General features: G+C 36.3%; 1 protein-coding gene across 3 annotated transcripts in view; it reads left to right on the top strand.

The window, feature by feature from the left end:
• The window catches only part of LOC150086107 (solute carrier family 4 member 11-like), a 478166-nt gene that overhangs the window by 409599 nt on the left and 42134 nt on the right, over window positions 1-26433 (top strand). For all 3 annotated transcript variants that reach the window (XM_090373714.1, XM_090373715.1, XM_090373713.1), the window contains 2 exons: window positions 12714-12787; window positions 20705-20921. In XM_090373714.1, the coding sequence (XP_090229840.1) occupies window positions 12714-12787; window positions 20705-20921 (291 nt within the window). The remainder of the gene's footprint in view (window positions 1-12713; window positions 12788-20704; window positions 20922-26433) is intronic.

Raw genomic sequence — 26433 nt, 5'->3', positions numbered from 1 at the left:
GTGCTGAGCCATTCCTCACACCCATCCCATAATTTGCTGACTCCCAATGCTAGGTATGCATGACATAAGCAGCATTATATTTCAGAATTGCCCTGGCTGTCACTGTTCCAACCAGCATCTCATTGAGCTTAAGTGAGGTCAGCCAGATCATGGTTCAGTTAATCCTTCCCCTTTCTGTTGTGTAGGTGGCTGCTTTGAAGGAGAAATAGAAAAAATATCAGCTGTCTTCTGAGCTATAATTATGATAGCTGAGAATCTGTTTAAGACCCATGGTGGGTGATAGATACATTGAGGAGCAATTTACATCCTGCTCACCTTCTAAAGCAGAACTTGTTATCAGAAATCCAGCTGACTTGAAACAATTTGTAATTGTGTTTTCAATAACAGTATACAATGCTTTGCTTGCTATTTTCACATGGTGCCTCCATAGCCAGGTGGGAAGGAGCAGCAGTGCGTAGCACACGCTTCTTGATTAGACCGGGGTTCGAGCCTGTCACCACCAAATACGGAGGATGTGGAAAGGTCAGGAAATGACCACCGCATATTCCCGGAGCAATATGGCCTTAGTTGCTAATGCTCCTAAAACCAAAATAACAACATAACATAACAGCTATTTTCATAATTTGCAGTAAATTTATTCCAAGAGCATTCCCACCCTCTTTGTCATTGAATGTCTTCTGTATGACTTGCTTGTGATATTTTTCTTAAAATTCTGAATAATTCCTTGATACTTTGGATGGAACTTTTATGTGGTAGTAATTTAACTGAAACAGCAGCTAATGTTGGAATAACATTATAAGCTGTGCAATTATCAATAAACAGTAATATTTTCTTTTTTATTTTCCATAATGCAAACTAGCTTTGGCAGGCATTTACAAAAAATATTCAGCTGTAATCCAAGTCTTTTGATTTGCAACATACGACATATGGAGGGGTTTTGTACTAGAAAATATTACTGCTTCAAAGATTTTCAGATCACCAGAGAGGGGATAGTTTTCTGTTGCATTGAAGTTTACACCTAAAAAAGAGGGTAAATGTTCTTTCACAACATTTACCACTATGACAAGAATCACCCTGGTTTTATCAGGCCAACACAAAAGTAAAAGGAACCTATATGATTGTAAAAAAAACCTGTCTCATTGTTATTAAAACATTATTAGGGCTGTAATCTTAGAATTTCAAATAAAGTTTTGTTATTCATTCAACGCCTCATCATTAATATTTTCTCCAAAAATGTTTAAAATTAAAAAAAATGTTGTGTATTTTTTGGAAATACACAACATTTTACTAGCCATCAATTAGTTGCTTTATATCCTTCATGATTGAGATCTTTAGAAAATTGTTTGGGCTTTTCATAAATAAGTGATCCACTTAAAGAAATATTTTTTTTTAATGGTATTGAAACACCACTTGAATACACATTGGTCTATATCTGGATAATGTGCACTTCTCATTCATTCCTTACTGCTAAATGATTTTTAATTCTCTGCCAGCTTAAAAAGTGCATCCTTATTTGCTTGACAAGTTGAGGATGTATTAAGAGAAATCCAAATTCAGCAGCAATTTGACTTTTTTGTAACCATTTCCTGTAGTCAATAACTAATTTTATCCAAAGTTAAGAGAATCTTTAGTTTTCTCTTTGGTGGCATTCTGAACATTGCTGAAACTTGCAGTAAAATATAGGTATGCCTACTCTGAAAATGAAATGGAAACCAAACAGGCTGAATGTGAAATGGATCAGCATCACTAATTCACCATAAAAAAAACAGATGACCTTCTCTTATAGTACTGCAACTTTGATCTTACATAACACTCAGAAACTGCACATACACTTCATCTGAATTATTAATTGACAGAAGATCGCATGATTTTGTTTAAGCAATTGAAAGAGGGAAAATGTGTAAACATCTCATGAATTAATATAATGAATATGGCACTATCTGCTCACTTCTGCTTCAGTTTAGCCCATAGTTTATATTTGTCTAGTTTTACAGGACCCAGTCACATAAATGTCCTGTTATCAAGAACTTTAAATGTAATTTGAACTAACAAAGATTTTAACACTATTTTTGTGGAGGCTTTGATAGGAAGGTTGCTAGAGTTCAAGATATAAATTCAGCTTACTGACATTATCAGGAGCCTCATATTTCCCTGTCAACCTTCAGCACATCAGTATAATATTTACTGGACATCAAATAATCATGTAAAGAACTCCTTTTACAACCAGTACTATTTGTGAACTTCTGTATAATTGCCAGTCATCAAATCTTTCTTTAATAATAAACAGTCATAGTGACAGGGGAGAGGAGTTGATTGTTTCCACCAAATAGACAGTATGGATGATCAGTAATAATACTGTATAGGATTGGTTATGTGGGGAAAGAGTTTAGCAAGTAATGAGCTATATGTTTTGGCAGGATGGGGAGATGGTGTGTCAATGTAGTAACTAATAATTGTTAAGATTTCAGTGAAAGAGTGGTACAACAGTTTGGTATTCAGGGATATGAAGAGAATGGAGATTGAAGGTGGAAACATTGGCAGGATTGTTGAAGAAAATTCTGTAAATGAGCCATATCTGGGCCAGATAAATTATTAATTGCGTGAAAGTGATGCAGAAGGAGAGGAAGGACACATTGCTTGTTTATGATGAATACAAGTTAGCATTAACATTCGTTGAGACATATGATGCAAGAAAGCAAGCTTATAGAGCATCAGCAAAAAAAAAAAAAAAACTTCCCATTTCACCCATCCGGTCACTCTGAATGTTTGTCCAATTCAACCTTAAATTTATTTAAGCTATCAATTTTCAAAACAACAAATTGAAGTCTGTTCCAGCAATTATTATTATTATTTATTATTATTATTATTAGCCATATGGTGCAAGGAAGCCTGAGGCTTATGCTGCACTGACCAAAAAAAAAAAAAATTTCCGAGTTACCCTAAGAGAGAAAAAGAGAGAAGTAGAAAGGAAACACCAAGAAAGAGAAGAATGATGATATCCAGCTCAGTATCCTGGGTGTGCCAAGTGCATACTCACCAGATGTGAGCCCTTCCCCTGGCTAAATGCAAACTTCTGCACATCTGTTCTACAACTGTCTTTCCTCAATTTGAATCTATGACCCCCCCTCCAGATTCTTAATCTGAGCAATTGGAAGCATTGAGCCTGCTCAATTGAGGTGTACAAAACCTTGATCTGATTGAGATGTACAAAACCTTGTACACCTCAATCAGATCACCTCGCAGGTACCTAGTCTCCAGATGACTTGCAAAATTTAAGCCTCTCTTGGTAAGAGCATAACTTTGTTCCTCTAACCAACCTTGTTGCCCTTCTCTGTACTCATTCTAACAACTCTACATCTTTCCTAAAATGAGGCCTCCAGACCTGTATGCAGTACTCAAGGTGTGGACTGACTATTGCCTTATACAAAGGTATAATCACCTCCTCGTCTCTGCTAGCAAAATTCCTATACACTGATGAGCCAAAACATTATGACCACCTACCTAATATTATGTTGGTCCTCCACATGCAGCCAAAACAGCTCGTACCCAGTGAGCCATGGATGCTACAAGGTTTCTAAATGTGTCTTGTGGTTTTTGGTACCAACACGTAACCAGCAGATCCTTTAACTCCTGTAAGGTCCATGGTCGAGACACTGCAGATTAGAGTTGCTGTTCCAAGACAAACCACAGATGGTCAATGGGACTGATATCTGGGGAATTTGGAGGCCAGAGCAATACCTGGAAGTCTTCCTCATGTTCCGCAAACCAGTCTCGAACCATCTGGGCTGTGTGACATGGCGCATTATCCTGCTGAAAGACAGCACTGCCAAAGGGGAAGACCATTGCCATGAAAGGGTGTACCTGGTCAGCAATGATGTTTAGGTAGATGTCAGAGTGCCCAGCACATGGCTGACTGGACCCAGGGTATCTCAGCAGAACATTGCCCAAAGCATGAACCACCACCACCAGCTTGCTTTTGTCCCATGGTGCATCACTTCCCCAGGAAGTGATGGCACCTGGGCACACATGCGTACCCAGCCATCCACATGGTGCAACAGGAAATCTGATTCATCAGACTAGACGCCCTTCTTCCAATCACTCAAGGTCCAGTTTCGATGCTTGCGTCACCAGTGTACCGTGATTAGCATGAGCACTCAGAGTGGCCTGCGGCTACACAGCCCCATTTTCAGCATTGTTCGATGTACATTATGTGTTGTGACACATTACTCCCATCACCAGCATTCCAATTACCAGGGTTGACTCTGAGAGATGAACCTGGAAGCGCTTTTTTTTTAGATGGAGGACAAGTAGTCATTGGCAGCTCATAATTAAACATGAAGTTGAGACTCCATGTTAATCAACTGCAAGGTAATCTGTGATGAGGGTAATCAAGTTATTGATTACCTCATCACAGATTAGGTAATGAATCTTGAATCAAGATTGATTCAAGAATCAGTTGATTGACAGAATCTTGAATCTATTTGGAATCTTTTCAGAAAGTCAGGTGAAGGACATCTCAGGGAAGTTGGCTTAATAGAGTTACCCGTGGTAGTCTTGTTGTGTAGATATCGAAGTGTTGCTTTCTGGGCTGTGGTTGTCTCGGAAAAATTCCATAAAAGTTCAGTGCTAGTCAGTTTACTGTTAATAAGGAGCAAGACCAGTTTCCTGTTTGGAATGCACATCAGAGATGTTAAAGTAATCTGAATATTTCCAACTAGTATGCATATTTTTTGTAAATTTAATAAATTCTGTGCAACTCAGACATGCCATGCTAGTATACCAGATAGTGTGAGCAAACAGTGGTATGATCATTGCCATTGAGATCCAGCATGAGATCTCCAGAGTGAAGAATCTAACCAGGCCTACCTTTCCATTGTAATGCCTCTTTTTATAACTTATGGCAGTGATCTGGAGTCCACTTACATGTGCTGGCCCAGGTCATCTGACTTGCCTGCCCCCCACATCACCCCTGGGTATGATCACTGCGTGTCATTGGTAATTTAGTTCATACACAGTTTAGAGTAATATGACAGAGTGCTCAGTAGAAGCGTGATATACACTGAGCAAACTGGTGCAAGCACCTGTGTCCCTACTCAAGGGAAGGGATGGGGAGAGACATGCCTTAAATGAGATTTAGCAGATTGTTGCCATCATATTTCCCAACATAATATTGCTGTTCATATTCCCCATAATCTCATTCTTGGAAATTCATTATGAGCTTTACCTAACTACATAGTTGAAAAGATACCTGTCCTCAAACCTGGTCAGAAAAGTGTAACAAAATTTCCTTTGGTGGCCTAACAAAAGGACATGAATTCAGCACTCTAAAATTGAATTTTACACTTGGATCCTACTAGGGTCTGGTATTAAATATGGCCATTTAATATTACTATAGCTGTCTACAGACATTTAAATAAAATTGAACACAAGTTTAATAAAGCACTAGTGATAATGAAAAAACTCAGTTTTGTAATTCCCTTGATAATAGGGTTCCATTAATGAATGCTGGAACATCCTTTTGTTAGTTTAATATTATCTTTTCTTTTACATATTCCCTTTAAATGTAAAAGGACAGAGATGATTAGAATAAAAGAAATGAACCTTATCCTGTTACTAAGTCATGCATCATTCCAATATCTGTAATTTAATATTTCTACAGGCCATTAAAATAAGATTAGTATTAGTAGGGAAAATTGATGCAAAAAAAAGCAACCAAAACTTCCTGCATCACCTATCTATCCCATCCAATAATTTTTCTAATTCTTCCTCAAATTTATTCAAACTACTCACTTCCACAACTAATACTAAAATCAACAGATGATAGTTTGTTCCAACAATCAACTTGGTGGAAGCAATTTTTTTTTCATGATCACCATCCAAGATTTAAATCCATGTCCCCCCCCCCATGTGTGCTGTATGAGCAAAAGTAAGAATATCATCAAAATTTAGCTTTTTCAGTCTGTTCAACAGCTTAAATGCCTGAATCAAATCTCCTCACAGGTGCCTAGTTTGAATTGAAATGAATTGTATTACATTCAACGTTCGAAGAAACAACTTGCATGATTTTCTACAATGGAAGATTTTTGCCAGTAACAGATACCTTAAGGCAGTGGCATAGCTACCATGTAGGCCGGCAAGGCAATTGCCTCCGGGTCCGGCCCCTTAAGGGGCCCGGCATCTTTGGCTGTCTCTTGTTTTTGCAATTTTCATTAATTAAGTAGGGGCCCGAACATGTTCTTTGCCTCCGGGCCCAAAAAAGGATAGCTACGCTACTGCCTTAAGGGTTCAGGGAAACTGCTAGTTAGATGGAGAGAAGGGTAATTTAGATCCACATTTATCTGATGATATGGGTCAAAGTAATGCTTGCACCTCATGAATTCTTGTTTGTTGCCACAACAACCTATGTTGAACTAATGCTGATATAATAGGGCTAACAGAAACGTGGTGCCACACTGAAATTGGTGATGATAAGTTTCACTACGGTAGGTATAATGTATTTAGGAAAGATAGAATGGGTGTAGGGGTTATGCTTCTTATCAAAAGCAGCCCAAGTGCAAAAAGAGCTTTTTCCTGAGTTTGAAGTTACATCTGCCGGCATAGAATCTATGTAGTGTGAGTTAGTTGGAAGCAAAGGAACAATGAGAGTGGGTGTAATCTACAGACCAGAAGATTGTGAAGCATATGACGAGTCTTTACGGGCAGATGGAATGAGCAAACAAGAGTGAATGTCTTATTATGGGTGACTTTAATCTGCCCCAGATTGATTGGAATAAGTGGGAAGGAATATCATGAGAAGGAAAAACTTTTTTAAATAAACTAGGTGATTATTATTTTTTACCAGCATGTTAGAGAAAGTACTAAGGGTGAGAATATTCTTGACCTCATCATTACTAATGAATCAGATGACATCACAGGGCTTAAAGTACAGGAACCATTGTCAGGAAGTATCGACGATCATGCAATTGTTGATTGGAAGATGAAGAAAGCTGGAGTAGTTAAACTGTCAAAGTCCCCTCAGAAGAGGGGACTTTGACAATTTGAGGTGCTATATATGGCATCTACAAAGTGTGTGTGTGGATTCCTGAGGAATGGTGAATACAGTTGAATTATGGAATACTTTTAAAGAAAAAATCACAGAAGCCATGGACACATACATACCTATAAGAAAATATTTAGTATAATTAGAGCTGTTATCTGCTCAATATCTCCTATATTTTTTGTTACTTTTAGTAAACAATACAGGGATTACCTTGATCTCTTTATAGGAAGGCTTCTTATCCAACTCTCCTAGTCCATCACGTAAATTAATTAAAATACAATGAATTTAATAAACTACATTTTAATGTGTTCCATAACGATAGCCATGGCACCGACTTAATAACCCGGAATCACCGTCGAGGCCCTAACCCAATTCCAAAACTATCAACCGTGATGCAATGGTTGTGTCACGAGATCAAGTGATAAAGAGATCAAGGTAATACCTGTATTATTTACTAAAAATAAGAAAATATTGCAGGAGGGGGATGTCGAAATGCATGGCTGCAGAGCTGGCTGGTCAAATAGAGCAGAAAAAGATAGTATGGGACAGTTACAGAATGATGAACAGTACTGAAGCCCACAAGGGTACAGTATATAGGTTGTTGTATAATAGTACCACAAATAAGGTTAGGTAGGGCAAGGCTGCATATGAGAAAGCATTGGCTAAGAGAGCAAAGAATGGGGACAAAGAATTTTTCATGTATGTGAATACAACAAAGAAGAAAGCTAACCAGATTGGTCCCTTATGCACTGGGTGTGAGAGAAAGTCTTAGACAACCTAGCTGATGATGTAGAAGAATTAAACAGGTACTTTGCATCTGTCTTTACTGATGAAAGACCTTTTATGCTGAAAAGAGGCTGTGCCAGTCAGGCTAAACCATATGAAATTAGTGATGTTGTAATTACAGATGACTGTTTATTAGAAAAACTTTTGAGCATAAAGGCAAGTAGGGCTCCTGGAATTGATGGCCTATACCCTGTAGTTTTGATGGAAAGCACGAGGAAATATATTGAACCATCGAAGTTAATTATGCGGGCATCTTTGGACTCGGGGGAGATTCCTTTGGATTGGAGAAGTGCCAATGTATTGCCAATAAATAAAAGCGGTTCTAAGAGTGAACTTGGTAACTACAGACTGGTAGTCTGACTTCAGTGATAGGAAAAATCTTAGAGACAGCGATTAAGAGTGCAACCCAGGAACATCTATATAGATGTGGCATTCTGAAGGACACATAACATGGCTTTGTTAAGGGTAAATCATGCTTAACTATGGAGTCACTAGTTAAGGAAGCGATGTAGGATCATCTAGATAAGACTGCAGTTATAGTTCAGACACAGCATTGGTTTGTTAAGGGGAAGTCTTATCTGACAAATTTGATTGGATACTATGATGTGGTCACAGAGGAACTGGATGCAAAGAATAATTTTGATATCATTGGATTTTAGGAAAGCTTTTGATACTGTAGCACTTGGAAGACTACTGTACAAATTGGAGCAGTATGGCATTAAGGGTTAGTTGCTACATTGGATAAAAGGATAGTTGAGTGGGAGAAGACAGAGAGTGGTTATCAATGGACACTTCTCTTCGTGGACTAATGTTGTTAGTGGAGTCCCCAGGTTTCGGTGTTGGGTCCATTGTTGTTTTCAGTATTTATCAATGATATTGATGAAGGTATATCAGGGTTAATATATAAGTTTGCAGACAATATGAAGGTTGGTAGGGTTGTTAATAACAGTAATGATAGTACACTACTGAAACAGGATCTGGAAAAGTTGAGCAGATGAGCTGAGAGGTGACAACTGAAGTTTAACATTGATGAATGTAAAGTACTGCATATGGGTAGCAGTAATCCCAGAGAAACATACCAACTGAGTGGTACTACACTCAGAGTAGTGGAGGATGAAAAGGACCTGGGGGTAATTGTGCAGTGAGATATGAAGTTTTCTGAACAGTGTAAAAAGGCTGCAAGAGTAGCTCATGGTGTTTTGTCAATGATATACAGGAATTCTGCTAGCAAGGATAAGGGGTTGATTGTCCCCTTGTATAAAGCATTGGTTAGGCCACGCCTTGTGTACTATATACAGGTCTGGAGGCCTCATTTTAGGAAAGATATAGAGCTGATGGAAGGAGTACAGAGAAGGGCAAAGAGATTGGTGAGCGGAACGAGGGTTGGTGTTACCAAGAAAATCTTAAGTTCTGTAAATTGCAGCTTCTGGAGACTAGGCACCTGTGAGGTGATCTAATTGAGGTGTATAAGGCCTTGAATGGATTGAGCTCAATGCTAATGGAATTCTTCCTCTTGCTCAGATTACTCACCTGAGGGGGCATAAATTCAAATTGAGGAAAGACAATTGTAGAATGGATGTGCAGAAATTTGCCTTTAGCCAGCAGGTGGTTGATAGTTGGAACAAACTTCCATTTGTTGTAGTGGAGGTCAGCAACTTAAATAAGTCAAGGTAGAACTAGACAAACATTTAGAGTGAATGGATGGGTGAAATGGGAAGGTTTTTTTTTTTTTTTTTGGCTGATGCTATATAAGCTTGCTTTCTTGCATCATATGCCTCTACTAATGCTAACTAACTTAGTTAAGGTAAATCATGCTTAACTGGCTATTTTCACCCAGTTACTCTTGAGCTGGATTTAGGGAATAATTTCTACATAGTTTATTTCGATTTAACAAAACATTTGACTCCATTCCTCATGAGAGGTTGCAGCATCAGCTTGAACAGGTTGGGATTACTGTAAAATTTCTAATATGGATTGCTGGGTGGCTGCAGGGCAGGATTGTGATTAATGGATATTTTTCAGATTGGTGTAACATCATAACATCCCTCAAGGATTGGTTCTTGGTGACTGTTGTTTCTTATTTTCATAAATGACATCGATAAAGGGATGGAAGGTGCAATGTCAAAATTTGCAGATGGTGTAAAGATTGGCAGAGTTGTTAATGATCAGTGCCAAGCAGTGCTCCTTCAGGATGACTTGAACCGACTTCAAAGATATTCAGAGAAGTGGCAGCTATGTTTTAATGCTGCTAAATGCAAGGTATTTAGCAGCATTAAAAGTATTCCCCTTGGGGAATAGCAATGCACAAATAAACTATACACTTGGTGGAGTTGAGTTAAAAACAGTGGAGAAGGAAAGGGATCTGGGAGTTACAATATGGGCAGATATGAAGTTTTCTGAACAGTGTAAACAGTTCGATAAATCATTGATAGGTATCCTATCAATGATTTATCAAACATTATCCTGTAGAAGTAGGGAGGTCATAATCCCACTGTATAAGTCAATTTTAAGACCACGTTTGGAATACTGTGTTCAAGTATGGAGACCTCATCTGAAAAAAGACATCAAGCTTCTTGAAAGAGTCAAAAGATGGGCAACTCAAATGGTGAGACAAGCAAAATGATGAACATATAAGGAAAGGTTCTGATTATGTGGGCTATAGAGCTTGTCAACGAGGCACCTCAGAGGTGACCTGATTGAGGTTTATAAGGGCTCTGAAAGGATTAGTAAAATGAATGGAGGTGGAATTCTCACTGTTCTAAAAAATTCAATTCATATATTCAAATTACACTCTGGCTAAGGGAAGTTTTCCTTTAGCCAGTGAGTCATTGATAGCTGGAAAGAGTTGCCTTCACAAGTAGTTGAGGCTATCGGTTTGATTAAATTCAAAGGTCAACTGTATAGACCTGTGTGATGTGAGGGAAACATATAATTTGTAATTTCTTTTTTTTTTCTTTTTTTTTTTTTGTGCTAGCAAAAGCATGTGACTTCCTTGTACAATATGGTTAATACTGTTATTACTCCTATTAAAAGTTTTCTTATGAAAGGTTTTAATAAAGTTGTGTTCTTGCATTATCTTTTATTGGATTTAGGATATTAGCTATGGCTAATTGCAATATCTTGTAAATGTGAAAATTAACTTGAAAATTGCTGACTCAGTTTTTGTTCCTTGGATGCTATTTAAAGTTTTGTATTTCTATTAAGTGAGACTCCTGGGACACTAAAACCATTTGCTGAAAATGGAAATTATGGATCAATTGACATTATTTTTTTACTTAAAATATGTTTTCTTAATGATTTTCACTTCATGATTGTCACTATTTGTCACTAGTTTTCTAATTTTGATTTGAATCAGAAATATGTGGTGAGAGTAAACTTACTAAGCATAATGTGCCATGATATTTGAATGTTCTATTGATTTGATATCAAGCATTAGTCCACTTTTTTTTCTTCTTTTTTTTTTTTTTTATTTAAGCGTTGACATCAAAGTGTTTCCCCCTTAATTTGTTTGTCAGCTGCTGTGAGGAAATGCATATAAATTTATGGTCACATTATTTTTATAATTTCTTATGTTTATTTATTTATGCATTCTCTATTTTAGTTATTAACTTAAATTATGGAGGCGCCTCTGTAGCCAGGTGGGCTGGAGCAGCAGTGCGTAGCACACGCTTCTGGATTAGACCGGGGTTCGAGCCCGTCACCACCAAATACGGAGGATGTGGAAAGGTCAGGGAGTGACTACCGCATATCGCGGAGCAATATGGCCTTAGTTGCTAATGCTGTTAAAAACCAAATAACAAATAACTTAAATTATGAGCTAATTTTGAGAAATTGATTCAAGCTACAAAAAATTTATATGAGTATTGTACAGTTAGTACAATGCATTGAATTGTACTTTGCCTGTAATAAATGTAAACCAAAGTTTGTATAAATTGGCATCATTATACATCTCATATTATGAATTCCTTCACAATGAGTTACACTAGTCATGCACTTTGAATAAGTAGTAGAATTGAAATTGTTGTTGTGTTGGCAACTCCCATATCCATTGTGCCTACTCATCCACCAGTGAGGAAATGACAGTCTCCAAAACAGTGCCATCTGGGTAGTGGCACTGAACTAAGAATAAATAGCAGTATATTCCTCTTATGGAAAAGTATCATTACAGCTATATGCAGTTTGATGTGTTTCAATTCTACTACTTATTCAAAGTGCACTAGTCATGCACTTTGAATAAGTAGTAGAATTGAAATTGTTGTTGTGTTGGCAACTCCCATATCCATTGTGCCTACTCATCCACCAGTGAGGAAATGACAATCTCCAAAACAGTGCCATCTGGGTAGTGGCACTGAACTAAGAATAAATAGCAGTATATTCCTCTTATGGAAAAGTATCATTACAGCTATATGCAGTTTGATGTGTTGTGCAAACTTTATGATTATTGAGTTCAAATAAAAATTTTATTTATAGTTCACAATATTTTAGCAAAATATAAAATCAAATGTAAGATAAAAATATTTTATGAAAATGAAATATTAACCTCAAACTAAAATAGTGAGAATCATAGTTAGTCTCAAGAATGGAGCCATTTCAGCTTATTTTTTTTTTAAATGCATTTCGAAACAGGTGACTTAATAATCTCTGAAACCCTTATTTATAAACACAGTTGAGGCACATGCATTTTTGGTACTAATAGTGAAAGTTTGTTCCCAAAAAATCAATTTTTAAAGTTGTTTTTTTTTCTTCCCTTTCTTAAAATGGTTTTAGGTGAATAGTCGTATAAAATACACTAACAATCATAAAAATAGGCATTATGTTTATTAATAAACATACATGTTTATTAATTAAATATATTATAAAATATTTAAGGTTTTTATTTATCCTTTAGGTCCACAGAAGAGATTTTCGCCCTTTTCATCAGCATAGCTTTCATCGTCGACGCCGGGAGGGACATCTATAAAAGTAAGTTTATTTAATTAAAAAAATACATTTTGTCATGTTATAGAGACTGTGTCTATAAGTCTGGATTTAGTAGGATACAGTGTTACATTTTATCTTGGGCCCCAAAGTCACAGGGGAGGCCCAGACCAATGCAATTATTGTTGGTCCAGGGATAATATGGCCTTATTTTAATAGCCTCCAAATATAAGGAAAAATAATATTGAGTGTGTGCACTTTCTCTTAAATTTGAATATAGAGATAATAACATAGTAATAATAATGAGATAATAACATAGTAATAATAATTTTGAGATAATAGTTATCTCAAAATTATTATCTTTAAATTTAGCTTTAAATGCTGGAAGGGGATGGAATAGCTGGGACAAAAATTTAGAAAAAATAAATAAATACTGGCCATATCTGTTTCGGGCCTTCTTCTTATGGCTTTAAGTTAAACAAATAGCAAAAAATCTCGGCAAAGGTAAAGAAAGCCAACAGGAGAACAACAAGAAAAATAGGATAACTTACGCAGAAAATTAGTTTCCCGATATGGCACTCTAGCGCTGCTCGCTCAGTAAACAGATGGTTGGTGTTATCAGTCTGGAGCAAAGTCGAGAACAATATATTGATTGACAGGTAAGCATGGCAAATGATGTGCTGATTGGTGCATGAACACAACACACGATAATATTGGTTTAGTAGCACTCATAAGCACTAACAGTAATTTGCCCTAATCGCATATGCCCTAATGAACACTTTCCATAATGGTGAAAAAAAGATCAGGTTACCTCCACTTGAATCCCATGGGAGCTTGAACCCCTCCTGAAGTGGAGGGGGTAACCTAACCTTCTTTCTTTAGAATCACAGTCATATTTAGAAATATATACATAAAAAAATAATTTTTTTATGACTGTATTTTTATTTTATTGTTCAATAATATGCCCTAATGGTGAAAAAAGGTCAGGTTACGAAATATAACGAAAATAAAGAAACCTTTTTTCCTTTTTTCATCATCATCATCATCAGCCATTTTCAATCCACTGCAGGATGAAGGCCTCTCCAGCAACTTTCCAGTTCCTTCTGTTTTGAGCACTGGCCATCCATTTACTACTCAAAAACTCATGAATTTCATCTATCCATCTCCGCCTTTGTCTTCCAGGTTTTCTTCTAGCTCCTCTTGGGTACCATTCTGTTATTTTCTTAGTCCATCTGTCATCATGTCTTCGAGCTATGTGTCCTGCCCAAGACCATTTTAGTTCTTTAGTTTTGATAAGAATGTCCTTTACTTGAGTTTGTTGCCTAATCCATGTGTTTCTCTTCTTATCTAACAGTCTGATTCCCAATATAATTCGTTCCATTCTTCGCTGTGTAGTTCTTAGCTTCTCTTCCATTCTTTTGGTGAGTGCCCAAGTTTCACTTCCATAAGTCATGGTGGGGAGTATACATTGGTTCATTATTTTACGTTTCAGACAAACTGGGATATTGCTCTTCAGTATGTGACTATATTTCCTGAATGCTATCCATCCAAAATTTATTCTTCTCTTGACTTCCAGCCATTTATCATTATTACAGCTAATAACTTGTCCCAGATAAGTATATGACTCCACCTTTTCAATTACTGCTCCTTCAATCATTATTTCCCTTTCCGTGGCATACTTGTTCATCATTACTTTTGTTTTAGCCATATTCATCTTTAGTCCAAAATCCTTACTAACTGTGCATAACTGATTAAGATTTTCCTCTAATTCTTTGGGATCTTGGCTTATGACCACAATGTCATCTGCAAATCGTAAATGGTTTAGGTACTCTCCGTTCACATTGACTCCTTTCTGCGACCAGTCTAATCTTCTGAAAGCTTCCTCAAGGGCAGCAGTAAACAGCTTCGGAGATATTGTGTCTCCTTGTTGAACTCCTTTCTCGATTTTAAATTTGCTACTGTCTTTGTCTAGTCTAATAAAGGATGTAGCACTCTCATATATTTTCTTCAAAATCATAATATATGGAGTATCTATGCCTTGTCTTTCCAGTGCCCGAAACATTGCCTTATGCTGTATGGAGTCAAATGCCTTTTCATAATCCACAAATGCCAGGCATAATGGTGTTTTATATTCATTTGCTTTCTCCATTAGCTGTGATATTACGTGAAGGCGATCCATAGTTGAGAATCCTGTCCTAAAGCCAGCTTGCTCTTTCGGTTGATTCTCATCAAGTATTCTTTCTAATCTGTTAGTAATGACCCTTGTGAACAACTTGTAGATATGGGATAACAAGCTAATTGGTCTATAATTTCCAATTTCTGATTTATCTCCTTTCTTATGCAGCAAAACTATGATTGCATTATTCCACTGCTTAGGCATCACACCTTTTCTAATGCACTTTGTGAAGAGCCTTGCCATTTTTTGTGTTATGTCTCTTCCTCCCAATTTTAACAACTCTACAGTAACTTCATCTTCCCCCGGGGCTTTCCGATTCTTCATTTTCTTCAATGCATGTTCTACCTCATCAGGAAGAATATCGGGTATGTCGTATGTGTTGCTACTTTGCAATCCATCTTCCCCACTGCTGGTATCATTCCCTCGCTCCTTGTATAATTCTCTATAGTAGTCTTCTGCTATTTGAATTATGCCTTCTCTGCTGTTTATAAGTACACCATCGCTATTCTTCAGTTTCAGTATCATTTGTCTTTCTGTATTACTGCTCATGGCTGCTGATTTAAATCCTTTGTTTTCCCTTAATGCTTGTTCTACTTTTCTTGTGTTAAATCTTATGTCCTCTCTGAGTCTCTTTCTAATGGCTTTGCATAACTCAGTATACTCAATTTTCTCCCTGTCAGTGTTTTTCTTGCTCTTCATTTGTCATCTTTGGTTCATCATGACAAGTGTTTCTTGGCTAATTTTTTCTTCTTTGGATTTCTGTTTCCCTATAGGTTTCTTGGGCTTTATCACTTTCAGAAAGTTGTAATATTCCGTCAATATCTTGGTCCTGAGCAGTCTGCAGAAGCTCAAACTTGTTCTTAAGTTCCAGTACATACTGCTTTTTCTCCTCCTCTGTTATTTCAAAGACCTTTGTATTATTTACTCGAGTCAGTTTTTTCCTTTCCTACATCTATATCAAGTGTACATCTTACCATTCTGTGATCACTTCCAACATTTACCTTATTCAGGACGGTAACATCATTCACAATATATCTTCTGTTAGTGAGGATGAAGTCGATTTCATTAGTTGTTAATCCATTTGGACTCTTCCATGTCCACTTTCTGTTCACCCTTTTCTTGAAAAAAGTGTTCATTACTGACATTCCTTGAGATTCTGCAAATTCCACAAGTCTTTCACCTCTTTTATTTCTTTCACCAATTCCAAAATTTCCTGTAGTTCCTCTTTCTGCGCTGTTTTGCCTTTTTCCAACCTTAGCATTGAAGTCCCCCATAATAATAGTGTAGTGGGTTTTCTGCTCATCTAGAAGACTCTCAATTTCAGTGTACATTTCTTCAACCTCTTCATCATCATGGCTCGATGTTGGTGCATAAATCATTATAATCTTTAGCTTGTACCTCTTAGAAATCTTGAGTATTAGTCTTGACACCCTTGGTGATGTACTTTTGAATTCCAAAATGTTGTTTTTAAAATCTTTATGGACCAGAAACCCAACTCCACCTTCACTCCTTTCACTGTTTCCATTGGTGTACAGCAGATTTCCACTTGATAAACTTATAAGTGATTCATTTCTTCTTCTTGTTTCAGCCTCCTTTTTTCATAACCAAACCTAAATCAACAATATAGTAAAAACACTCATGAACTCCAAAAATCTGCTTTTAATAATGAGAAAAAAACAATGAAGAACATAAAAATGAACGGAATGAAACTTTTATTTAGTTTTCATCAAAAAATGAACCAAATTTCTTCCATCTTTAAAAGATTCATCACTCATCACAAAACTATTATGTGCCATTCTTTACTCATAAATACACAATAATGCAAACCAGTGACTACACAGTAGCTTGTCGTCTGTCGCGCCCACCACCAATCATTTCATCATTTGCCACGCCTACCTGTCAATCAATATATCCTTCTCGATTTCGGCTCCAGATTGATAACACCTACCGTCTTTTTACCAAGCGAGCAGCGCTAGAGTCCGGTGTCGGGAAACTAATTTTCCACGTAAGTTATCCGACGTTTCTTGTCGTTCTCGTATTGGCTTTCTTTACCTTAGCCAAAATCTCATGTTTCATGCTTCTTTTTCCTGGATACATAATTAGGGTCTTATTTTCATGATCACAAACTGGAAAACTGGCTGTTCCTCCATTCTGCATGACATTGAGATCATGGAGGTAGGGTCCTGGCTATAGATCTATGATTGCTGAGGGAAGGATATCATGCCAGAAGGGTGACAGCTATTGTTTACAGGTGCTGGGTTGTGGTTACCAGTGGGCTGAAATGGGGAATTTGGCATGTTTCAGGCAGGTTAAATGCCAAGCTCCTTCCCTCCCAGTTGCTTAACCCCTTCCCCCAATGTGTTCCATGCAGGTGTAGCTTTCATGTTGACCCATTCAACATCCCAGCTTTCAGTATGGCTGCTCAATGTAATGTTTGCTGCACTAGCAGTTAAATCTGATGAACTGTGTCCTGAATCTCTTTTTGGGAGGAGTTAGAACTCATGACATTCAAAATTTGTTTTAATTTCCTGTTATCAATAAATGTGTGTTGTGACCCTTAATAGTGTCAGATTCTGTTTAACTCGCCTCTGAGTGGCATGGAAAGGGGAAATTACTCCATTCTATGTTGTCCAGTTTGTAAGGTGGGGACATTTTCTTTAGTGTGCAGTTAATTGGAATAACCTTTGTTCAGGATAGTGTATCCCATCTGATGTATTCACAGTTTTGTGGGATCCCTAGAGTCAGATCCTTCATTATAAAAACCTTCATGCTGGAAGGGGAATGGAATAGTAACATACATTTAAAAAAGTTTGTAGCCTGAGCATGAAAGGGCAGTGGTGCGGTGTTAAAAATTTCTCTATATAATGTATAACACTTCAAAATGTTTTTACAGGATAACTTTTCAAATAATATTTAGAGGAATGGGATACACTTAAATAGAAGGGGTGCAAGAATATTTCCTGATGCTATTGAGGCAGTGATATGAGGATCAGAAAACTCCTAGCTTGTGGGGGGGGGGGGGATACACAGACTAATAAATTAACTAGACTTGCAGGCAGAGGTGAAAGTGATTCTTGCATCACTTCTAGTTGAACATACAGTAGCCTGGAAAGCAAGGAGTAGGAGATTTCAAACCCTACTGTGGGTCATCACAGAACAAGTAAATACATGAGCTGTATTAGGGTAACTAAGAGAAAGAACAGGTGCATATGTACTTGCTTGTACACCAATGCTAGGATCATTGTAAATAAATGTGAAGTACTGATTAAGTTGTCATATGCAGACATTGTAAGGATATCAGAGACATGGTGTTACTCAGACATAAGGGATGCAGAATTTGAACATGGGGAGTACAATGTATATAGGAAGGACAAACCAGATGGGAGGGAGGGTTATGCTCTTAGTTAAGAAGCATATTAAATATAAGGCATTGCAGCCAGTTGACATGGTTGGCCAGTGTAATGTTGAGTCAGTTTGGTATGTTATAAGTACCAGTGCAATGTTGAGTCAGTTTAGTATGATATAAGTATCACCTGCCTGACCACACTAATAATTTTTTCTAGTACCAAGTTTGCTGACCTCTTTTTTTTTTTATGCCTCTCCCAATATAATTAGGTAGATCTTATCCCAGGCACTTTATTTATGTTTAGATTTAGAGAAATTATTAGAGGGAATGGACAAATGCTGTGGGGAGGTTTTTTTGGCTGATGTTGTTTGATGATTTGAGGAAGGAAACTTATGTCTGCTTCCTTACAACATTTGCTACTATTAATACTAATACTAATATCTCAGCTTACAAAGATTTACCAAAAAGTATTCATCAAGTAAAAAAAACACATTTTTCAACCATAAATTTTTGAAAAAAAATGCTGGATTGAAAGGGGGGAAGTTTAAGTATTCTTATAGGTTGGCCATGGCCCTTTGTGTACCTGGCAACAAATAAAGCAGTAGTTGCAGGGTTGAGCACGTATACTACCACAGGCCTCCGTAGCCGAGTGGGCAGGAGCGGGAGTGCAGTAGCACACGCTCTTTGAGTAGACCGGGGTTCAAGCCCCTGACTGCTGAATATGGTCGATCTGCCAACCCGCACTGGACCAGCGTGGCAGATTATGGTCCATTTCCCTCAGCATGCATTGTTGAGGAGGCTTCCACCCTGCAGTGGGTTGATAATGGCTGCACTTTACTTTTTTTTTTTACTACCACAGAGAAATTGCAATTGTGAGCCGTGTGAGATGTGGCTCCAGAAAATTCTGGTTGTCCTTAATTCATACAGTCACAGTGAATATGTAAACCTTTCTGGCCTCAGAAGAATTTGAATAAATAGAACCTTGAGAATAAAGAGAAATTTATTTATTTATATTTAGTCAGATTTATAAGAACACTTGTTAGCTAGAAATCTAAAAATAACAAGACTTAAATATCAGGCTGGCATAAGGGAGTGGCATTTTTAAAAGACTTATCAAATAAAGACATCAATAAACATGAAAAACATTAAAGAAAGATTGCCAATTTTACTCAACAATAAAAATTTTATGGTTGTGTCATTTAGATAACCCCTTGTTGGTGAAGTGAGAATGAAATCCCTCCAAGAAAAGTAATTTTGGGATCAAAATGTTTGCTGGAACAGTTTTGGCATTGGATTTTTGAGATTATAGTACAATGAAAATAATTGAATACTTGGGGAATAAAAGATAGACAATCATTTTTTATTATTATTATTATTATTATTGGCCATATGGTGCAAGGAAGCCTGAGGCTTATGCTGCACCAGGAAAAAATAAAAAAAATTCCCGAGTTACCCTGAGAGAGAGAGAGAGAGAGAGAGAGAGAGAGAGTGTGTGTGTGTGTGTCAAAAGTAGAAGGGAATCGCCAAGAAAGAGAAAAATGATGATACCCAGCTCAGGACCCTGGGTGTGCCAAGCCCATACTCACCAGATGTGAGCCCCCGGGGTAGTAAAGTGTTATTCACCAAGAAAATTGGCGCCTCCGTAGCCAGGTGGGAAGGAGCAGCAGTGCGTAGCACATGTTTCTTGATTAGACCGGGGTTCGAGCCCGTCACCACCAAATACGGAGGATGCGAAAAGGTCAGGAAATGACCACCGCATATCCCGGAGCAATATGGCCTTAGTTGCTAATGCTCCTAAAAACCAAATAACAACAACAACAACAACCAAGAAAATTATTAGTAAATTTAAACAAAAAAAAAAAAAAAATGGTTAAAAAGGAATCTTTGCTTCGTGCTAACACTTTATTCAAGGCACTAGTTACATAATCCAGTCCTTCCTCTGATTTTTATGTTTCCATTTCTAAAAAAATCACATGCCACAAAGGAACAAAATTTGATACAATGGTGATGTTATTGATGATGTACTGACCTGGTTGAAGAACCAAGATACAGATTTGGAGGAAAGGCTTGGAAGAACATAGTAAAAAGTACTGTACTATATTATCTTCAGGGAAATTTTATTGAATACTAAATGTATTTTTTTATTGTTTTTAATTACATACTTCTTTCTCACCCTCTCTCTCACATAATACCAGTCACTTGCTTGGTATTATGTTTGAAGGGTTGTCTTTTGTTTTTTTTATTTTTGTAGATTATATCCCAAAATAAAAATAGTGAAACCTACAACTGTAACCTGCTAAGTGTAGGTTGTAGATAATATTTATATTAAAATCGAGTTTTGTTTGTCTTCTGACTTCTTTTGGTCAGATATAAAGTTAATTAGCTGTTATTAAATAACTCTTGCATAAATATATGTTGCTTCTTTTTTTTTTTTATCTAGATTTCCACCAACATTATTTCTCCGAAGCTTGTGTTGAAGACTCTGCCGCAGGTACCACACTGGAACAGTTCCCCCTTTGGATTGGGAACTCCAGTCTCAACGAGTCACAGTCTGTGGTAGCTCTTCCCAAGTGTAAAAGGGAGAACAGCCTTCTGTTTCTGTTGCTCATGTTCGGGACAGTGTGGTTGGCAGTGTCCTTATATAACTTTAATAAAACGTAAGTTAATCAACATCAGTTAATTGCAGTATTTAAATCATTGTCATATGACATCAATAATTTCATATTATTTTTTATTTGTATTGAATTTGTCTTATAAAAATAACTCAATGATTTCTGTAAATGAAATAATATGAAACTAAAGCAGTAAGAGAAACATTATTGTTGCTGCTATTGTTATGTTCATCAGTTATAAAAGATTTAAGTAGAGAAGTGATAAATGAGAAATTTGTCATTTATCCAGCACTAAATAAGTTATTCATTGGGTTCTCCATTAAATTGCAAATTAAAACAATATATAATAATAAAAAAAAAGTGAGTAAGAAATCTTGTTTCTTAATAATTAGTTCAGATTCATCAGAAAAGAATGCCAGTATTTTAAAATTTAATATCTTATAAAATAGAAGACAGACAATGTTGAGTTATATCATAAAATACTAAACTAATATCAAATATAGTGCATAATACTTGGTGCACATTATATTGGCACCACACTTGCCCAACAAACATCTTTTCAATATTCAGTTCCATTAAAATGCAACTAAGCAGTGGCTGCTGGTGATTTCAACTGGTAATGCCAAAAAAAATTTTTTGTTATAATTAGGCAGACCTTCACCTGATTTAAATCAGGTGAAGGTCTGCCTAATTATTTAATTTCAAGTTTATCATCATATGACAGCAACTGAAAGGATTTTTTTTTTAAATAAAAATTATTTATCTTTTTTATTCTAAGTAAACATTAACAAAAGCATGCAAGGCTAGAAATTGGAACCAATTTTGCTGTGGCTCAGCTTTGCAGTACCTCATCCAATGGAAAAGATCTCCAAAGTGTCACTATTTGCACATATGGATTATCTGCTATATGGACACAATTAGTGTCAGTTTCAAAGTGACATATCGCTTCTTTCATAATCATTAATAAACAAAATAAATATAAATCAGTAATAAATAAAACAAATATTAGTCAGTATTAAATAGGAAAGGATGTTTAATTTTATATTTTGAGTGTGACTGTGGCAGTACCATGGCTCAATAGCATTTTATAGCCAGTTGCTGCAGCAGCTGAGCATTCTCTCAAAAGGTACTTTGTGATTAGGTATCATGCTAAATACAGTATACTGCCTAAATGTATTAGTAGTTTGTTTATAACTGTTAAAACACACACACGCACATATACTGCAAGGGGATGGTATAAATACCATTGACTCTTTCAGCCATATGAATATTTCCCCATCTCTCTCTTGTTCGCATACCTCCAATTATGAATTTTTTAAAAATAAGTAATGATTTCTATATATCCTCCACATTAAATAATCCATAGGTATGAGGTTAAGGCTATTTTAAGATCTGAAAAGGACTGATGTTATAACAAACAATGTGTCTCCATATCAGCATATGGCAAATGTAAGCATTATCATGGAGTGTATCTATTGGACTGTCACTATGAGATTTCTGTAAAGGATTTATTCATTCTAAATGTAGAAAGGTGACATAAATTGTTTTTTAGTGGCAAGTAAATCAAAATGGAGAACAGCAAAAATCTAATCACTTTCAACTTGCATAGAGCGAAATCTGTCTTTAATTTCTTAAAGAAATATAGATAATTCTGAGACATTTCATGGTACTTCATGTACCACTTCTTCAGTGATTGAATTGAGTCCTTATTACATTTCAACTTTACACACACCCACTAAGCTTAGTATGTGAAGTTTATCGTGTAACAAGTTGTGACCCATATATGAATCACAAATTCAAAACCTAAAATAAATTCCCTAGTATAATAAAATAAATTACTTACTTACTTACTGAATGCAGAACATTAAGCTGTTGCATAGCAATAATTGCATTTGATATTTCTGTTTTGTTGTCTTGTCTTTTTGTATATTATGATATATCTTACAATTCTTACTTTTTGCATGTCACCATTATTCATTATGTTCTGCTAATGTGCAATTTCAGGTAAGGGTTCAATGTGATTACTGAAGTGGTCACATTGAACCTTTAGTTTGTTTTTTTTATTCATGTTTGGCATGTCATTTGTCTAGTGTTTTTTATCATCTTGTTTGGTATGTCATTTGTCTAGTGTTTTTTGTCACCTTGTTTGATATGTCATTTGTCTAGTGTTTTTTGTCACCTTGTTTGGTGTTTTTGGTCATGTTCAGTATGATCTGATGATGGATTCCAGCAAGGTTCCCCAGGGGCTCACATCACATCTGGTGAGTATGGGCTTGGCACACCCAGGGTCCTGAGCTGGATATCATCATTCTTCTCTTCTTGGTGATTCCCTTCGACTTTTGACTCTCTCTCTCTCTCTCTCTCTCTCTCTCTCTCTCTCTCTCTCTCTCAGGGTAACTCAGGAGTTTTTTTTTTTTTTTTTTGGCTGGTGCAGCATAAGCCTCAGGCTTCCTTGTACCATGTTGCCAATAATAATAATAATAATGTTACCTAATTGCATTAAAATTTAATATCTTATAAAATAGAAGACAGACAATGTTGAGTTATATCATAAAATTTTGTGGCAGCCAATAAGAATTAAATAAACTAACGTTTAAAAACCCACGTGATATAAGAGTGGTTATTTAGTGAGTAAACTTTCATGTTCGGTATGTCAGTTGTCTAATGTTTATTGTCATCGTGTTAGTGTTTTTTGGTGATGTTCATAATTTCTTACACACTCTAAGAATTATGAATTCTGGTGAATTCATAATTCTTAAAGTGTGCGACTAAATATTGCTTTCCCATAGTTGATTCCTATGTGTAGATGTAGTTCATGGTGGAAAGACCTTTCTTCAAGCAGAGGGAACTGCCTAATTAAAGAAACTAACCACTGAATGCTAAATTGAATCTTATTTTTGACTTTTACATTATCATGGGCTCACATCTGGTGAGTATGGGCTTTGCACATCCAGGATCCTGAGCTGGATATTATCATTCTTCTCTTTATTGGTGATTCCTTTTTACTTCTGACTCTCTCTCTCTCTCTCTCTCTCTCTCTCTCTCTCTCTCTCTCTCTCAGTGGTTCAGAAATTTTTTTTTTTTTTTTTTTTTTGGTTGGTGCAGCATAGGCCTCTGGCTTCCTTGCAACATGTGGCTGATAATTACAATAAAATAATAAAAAGAATGTAATTAATATCTTGCAAAATTGTTATTATTCTTATAGTGAACTGTTATCAGAGTGCAAAATAATTTCATTCTATAAGTAGAAAATATTTCTTCAATTGATAAGATTGATACAGAGTTTAGTATTAATTCACTTTAATAAATTAACTGCTTGTAGGTTAAGTACCTTGAATATGATAACACAAATTGGTTTTTTTTGTTTTTGATGCATTGACTATTTTGATTATAGTGTGCCAGGTCATCTGCTGCCAGTTTGTGTTTTTTTTCTCTGAAATATTATAACAAGTTTACTGTATGTCACTTGTTTGGAGAGGGCTGGATTCAAATCCCTTCAGAGACTGGAGAACTTTTTGAAGAACTCCTCAGTCGAGGTTGTAGTTAGCTGATCTCAGGCGGAAGATGTAGGGTTTTGCCTCCAGGTGTTTCATCCCACAGAACATGCACAATGAGCTCATGAACACACGTTTGTGCTGACATAATGATGTGATAATTACATGATAGATATACCAAAAACCTCCAAAATAGCAAACCAACCATATGGTTTTTTATTGTGTTATGTTTGGAGAGGTTTAGGTTTGAGTCCATCTTAGACTTAGGAAATTTTTTTAAAAAATTTCAGGACTGAGCTGAGGTTTAGCGCCAGTCTCACATGGGGAGGGGGAGAGAGAGAGAGAGAGAGAGAGAGAGAGAGAGAGAGAGAGAGAGAGTGAGAGTGTGTGTGTACAACCATCTTCCTCTGAAGCATTCTGAGCTATTTTCTGATCCACACAGTGTACATATTGGCCCATGAACACACATTTGTACAGCTTTAATACACATGCAGCCCCCAAGTTGTCTGGGCAGAGAGAAAGCTATGAAGAAGAAGAAAGAAGAAGAAACTCTACCTGTGCCTGTGGTCAACTAAGTATAGACTTTATTAAAGAGACCTTTACCTTTAAGAATTCTGATAGTTTTTAAGAATTCCTCCTATAGATGTCACGATTTAGTGTTTAAAAGCAGTTCCTAGCAAAAACATCTGACATTTAATTAGAAGTAATAATAAAATGTAACCTACAATCAAATCCACACACACGTTTGCTGAATTCAAAAGGCGGTTAAAAAGGAGAATGACGTTTGGTCCCATGTGAGAGGAAATCACATTTAATTAAGCTTGACTGCGACAGTGTAAATCCACTAATCCTGCACCCTCTGCTCTTGTGCTCACTGTGAAAGTGTCTCTTCATTGATTTCTGTTGTAGCCTACTTGTCCAGCTCATTGTGATGATCAGTCTCTAGGATGTGATGCTTGTACTCATCTGTGGACAGTGTCTCTTCATCAGTTTCTGCTGTAGCCTACTTGCCTGGTTGTTGTGCTGTAGCTGAGGGGATGATCATTGCACAGTACAGTTGATTTGTAATGTGAATGTGAAATTTGTATTGTTAATAATTGTATACTGTTCTGTACTATACTATTTCTATATGTATGGTGGATTTTCCAGATTTTTTTTTTTTTTGTGGCTAGTGGCCACTTTGCTCAATAAAAGAAAAAATGAATGAATAATTCTGCACCATCAGAATTCAGAAATGATAAAATTAGCTGATAATTAAATTTTTATTTATTTTTATTTATATATGTCATACCCATTTATATTTCCAGTGCTTTTTTTGTAAAAAAATAGGTGCCGGTACTCATTCTTTGCTATCAGGAAAAATTGAAAATTAAAAGGATATGAAAAGTACTCTAAATTTTTTTTTTTTCCTGATATTGTTACTTTTGTAGTAATGTTTTTGGAATAAGAACAACAAATTTAGTATATTAACACAGTTTATTAAGTATAAATTAATTATTCAAGTATATATAAAAAAATGAATAAAATGTGAATAAAATAAGTAAATAAATCAGTCAACTACTGAGTGCCGGGCACTCAGGATGACACGAATGGTCGTTAGTGTAGTATCTCAAATAGAGAGCTTTATGGTAACTGAAAAAAGTTTCTAGTACCCCAGCTTGGCCTAAAACTGAGGAAATAACGAAAACCTTGTCTATTTGAGTTTTTCCAGTTGTTGTGAATGTCAAGGGTGGGAGAAGCGACTCCAACTTCTTTCTGGAGAAGCAATTAAAGTTTCGGAGGAGAAGCGACTGGTAGGTGAGGGCCGTGCATGACTCCGCACAGGCGCCTCTCCACCATCAAGACCTCAACACTGGCTCTCTGAGTATCTCCTTGCCGGGACAACTCCAGCTTTGAAAATTGTTAAAAATACTTCTGGTCGCAAAATTTATAAATGCCCTTTATAGAATTATTAACTAACTATTTAGCAACCTTTTTGTCACCAAAAGGAGAGTTACTTAGTATAAAGAAGTGCGCTATCAAAGTGCAATAAAAAATTAGTTGTTTAATTTTAACACATTTAT

This window comes from Mastigoproctus giganteus, chromosome 5, assembly GCF_048544385.1.
Source record: "Mastigoproctus giganteus isolate SK-2022 chromosome 5, ASM4854438v1, whole genome shotgun sequence".
Classification (NCBI taxonomy): domain Eukaryota; kingdom Metazoa; phylum Arthropoda; class Arachnida; order Uropygi; family Thelyphonidae; genus Mastigoproctus; species Mastigoproctus giganteus.
Note: the sequence above shows the minus strand (reverse complement) of the source record. Positions and strands in the feature narration are given on the sequence as shown.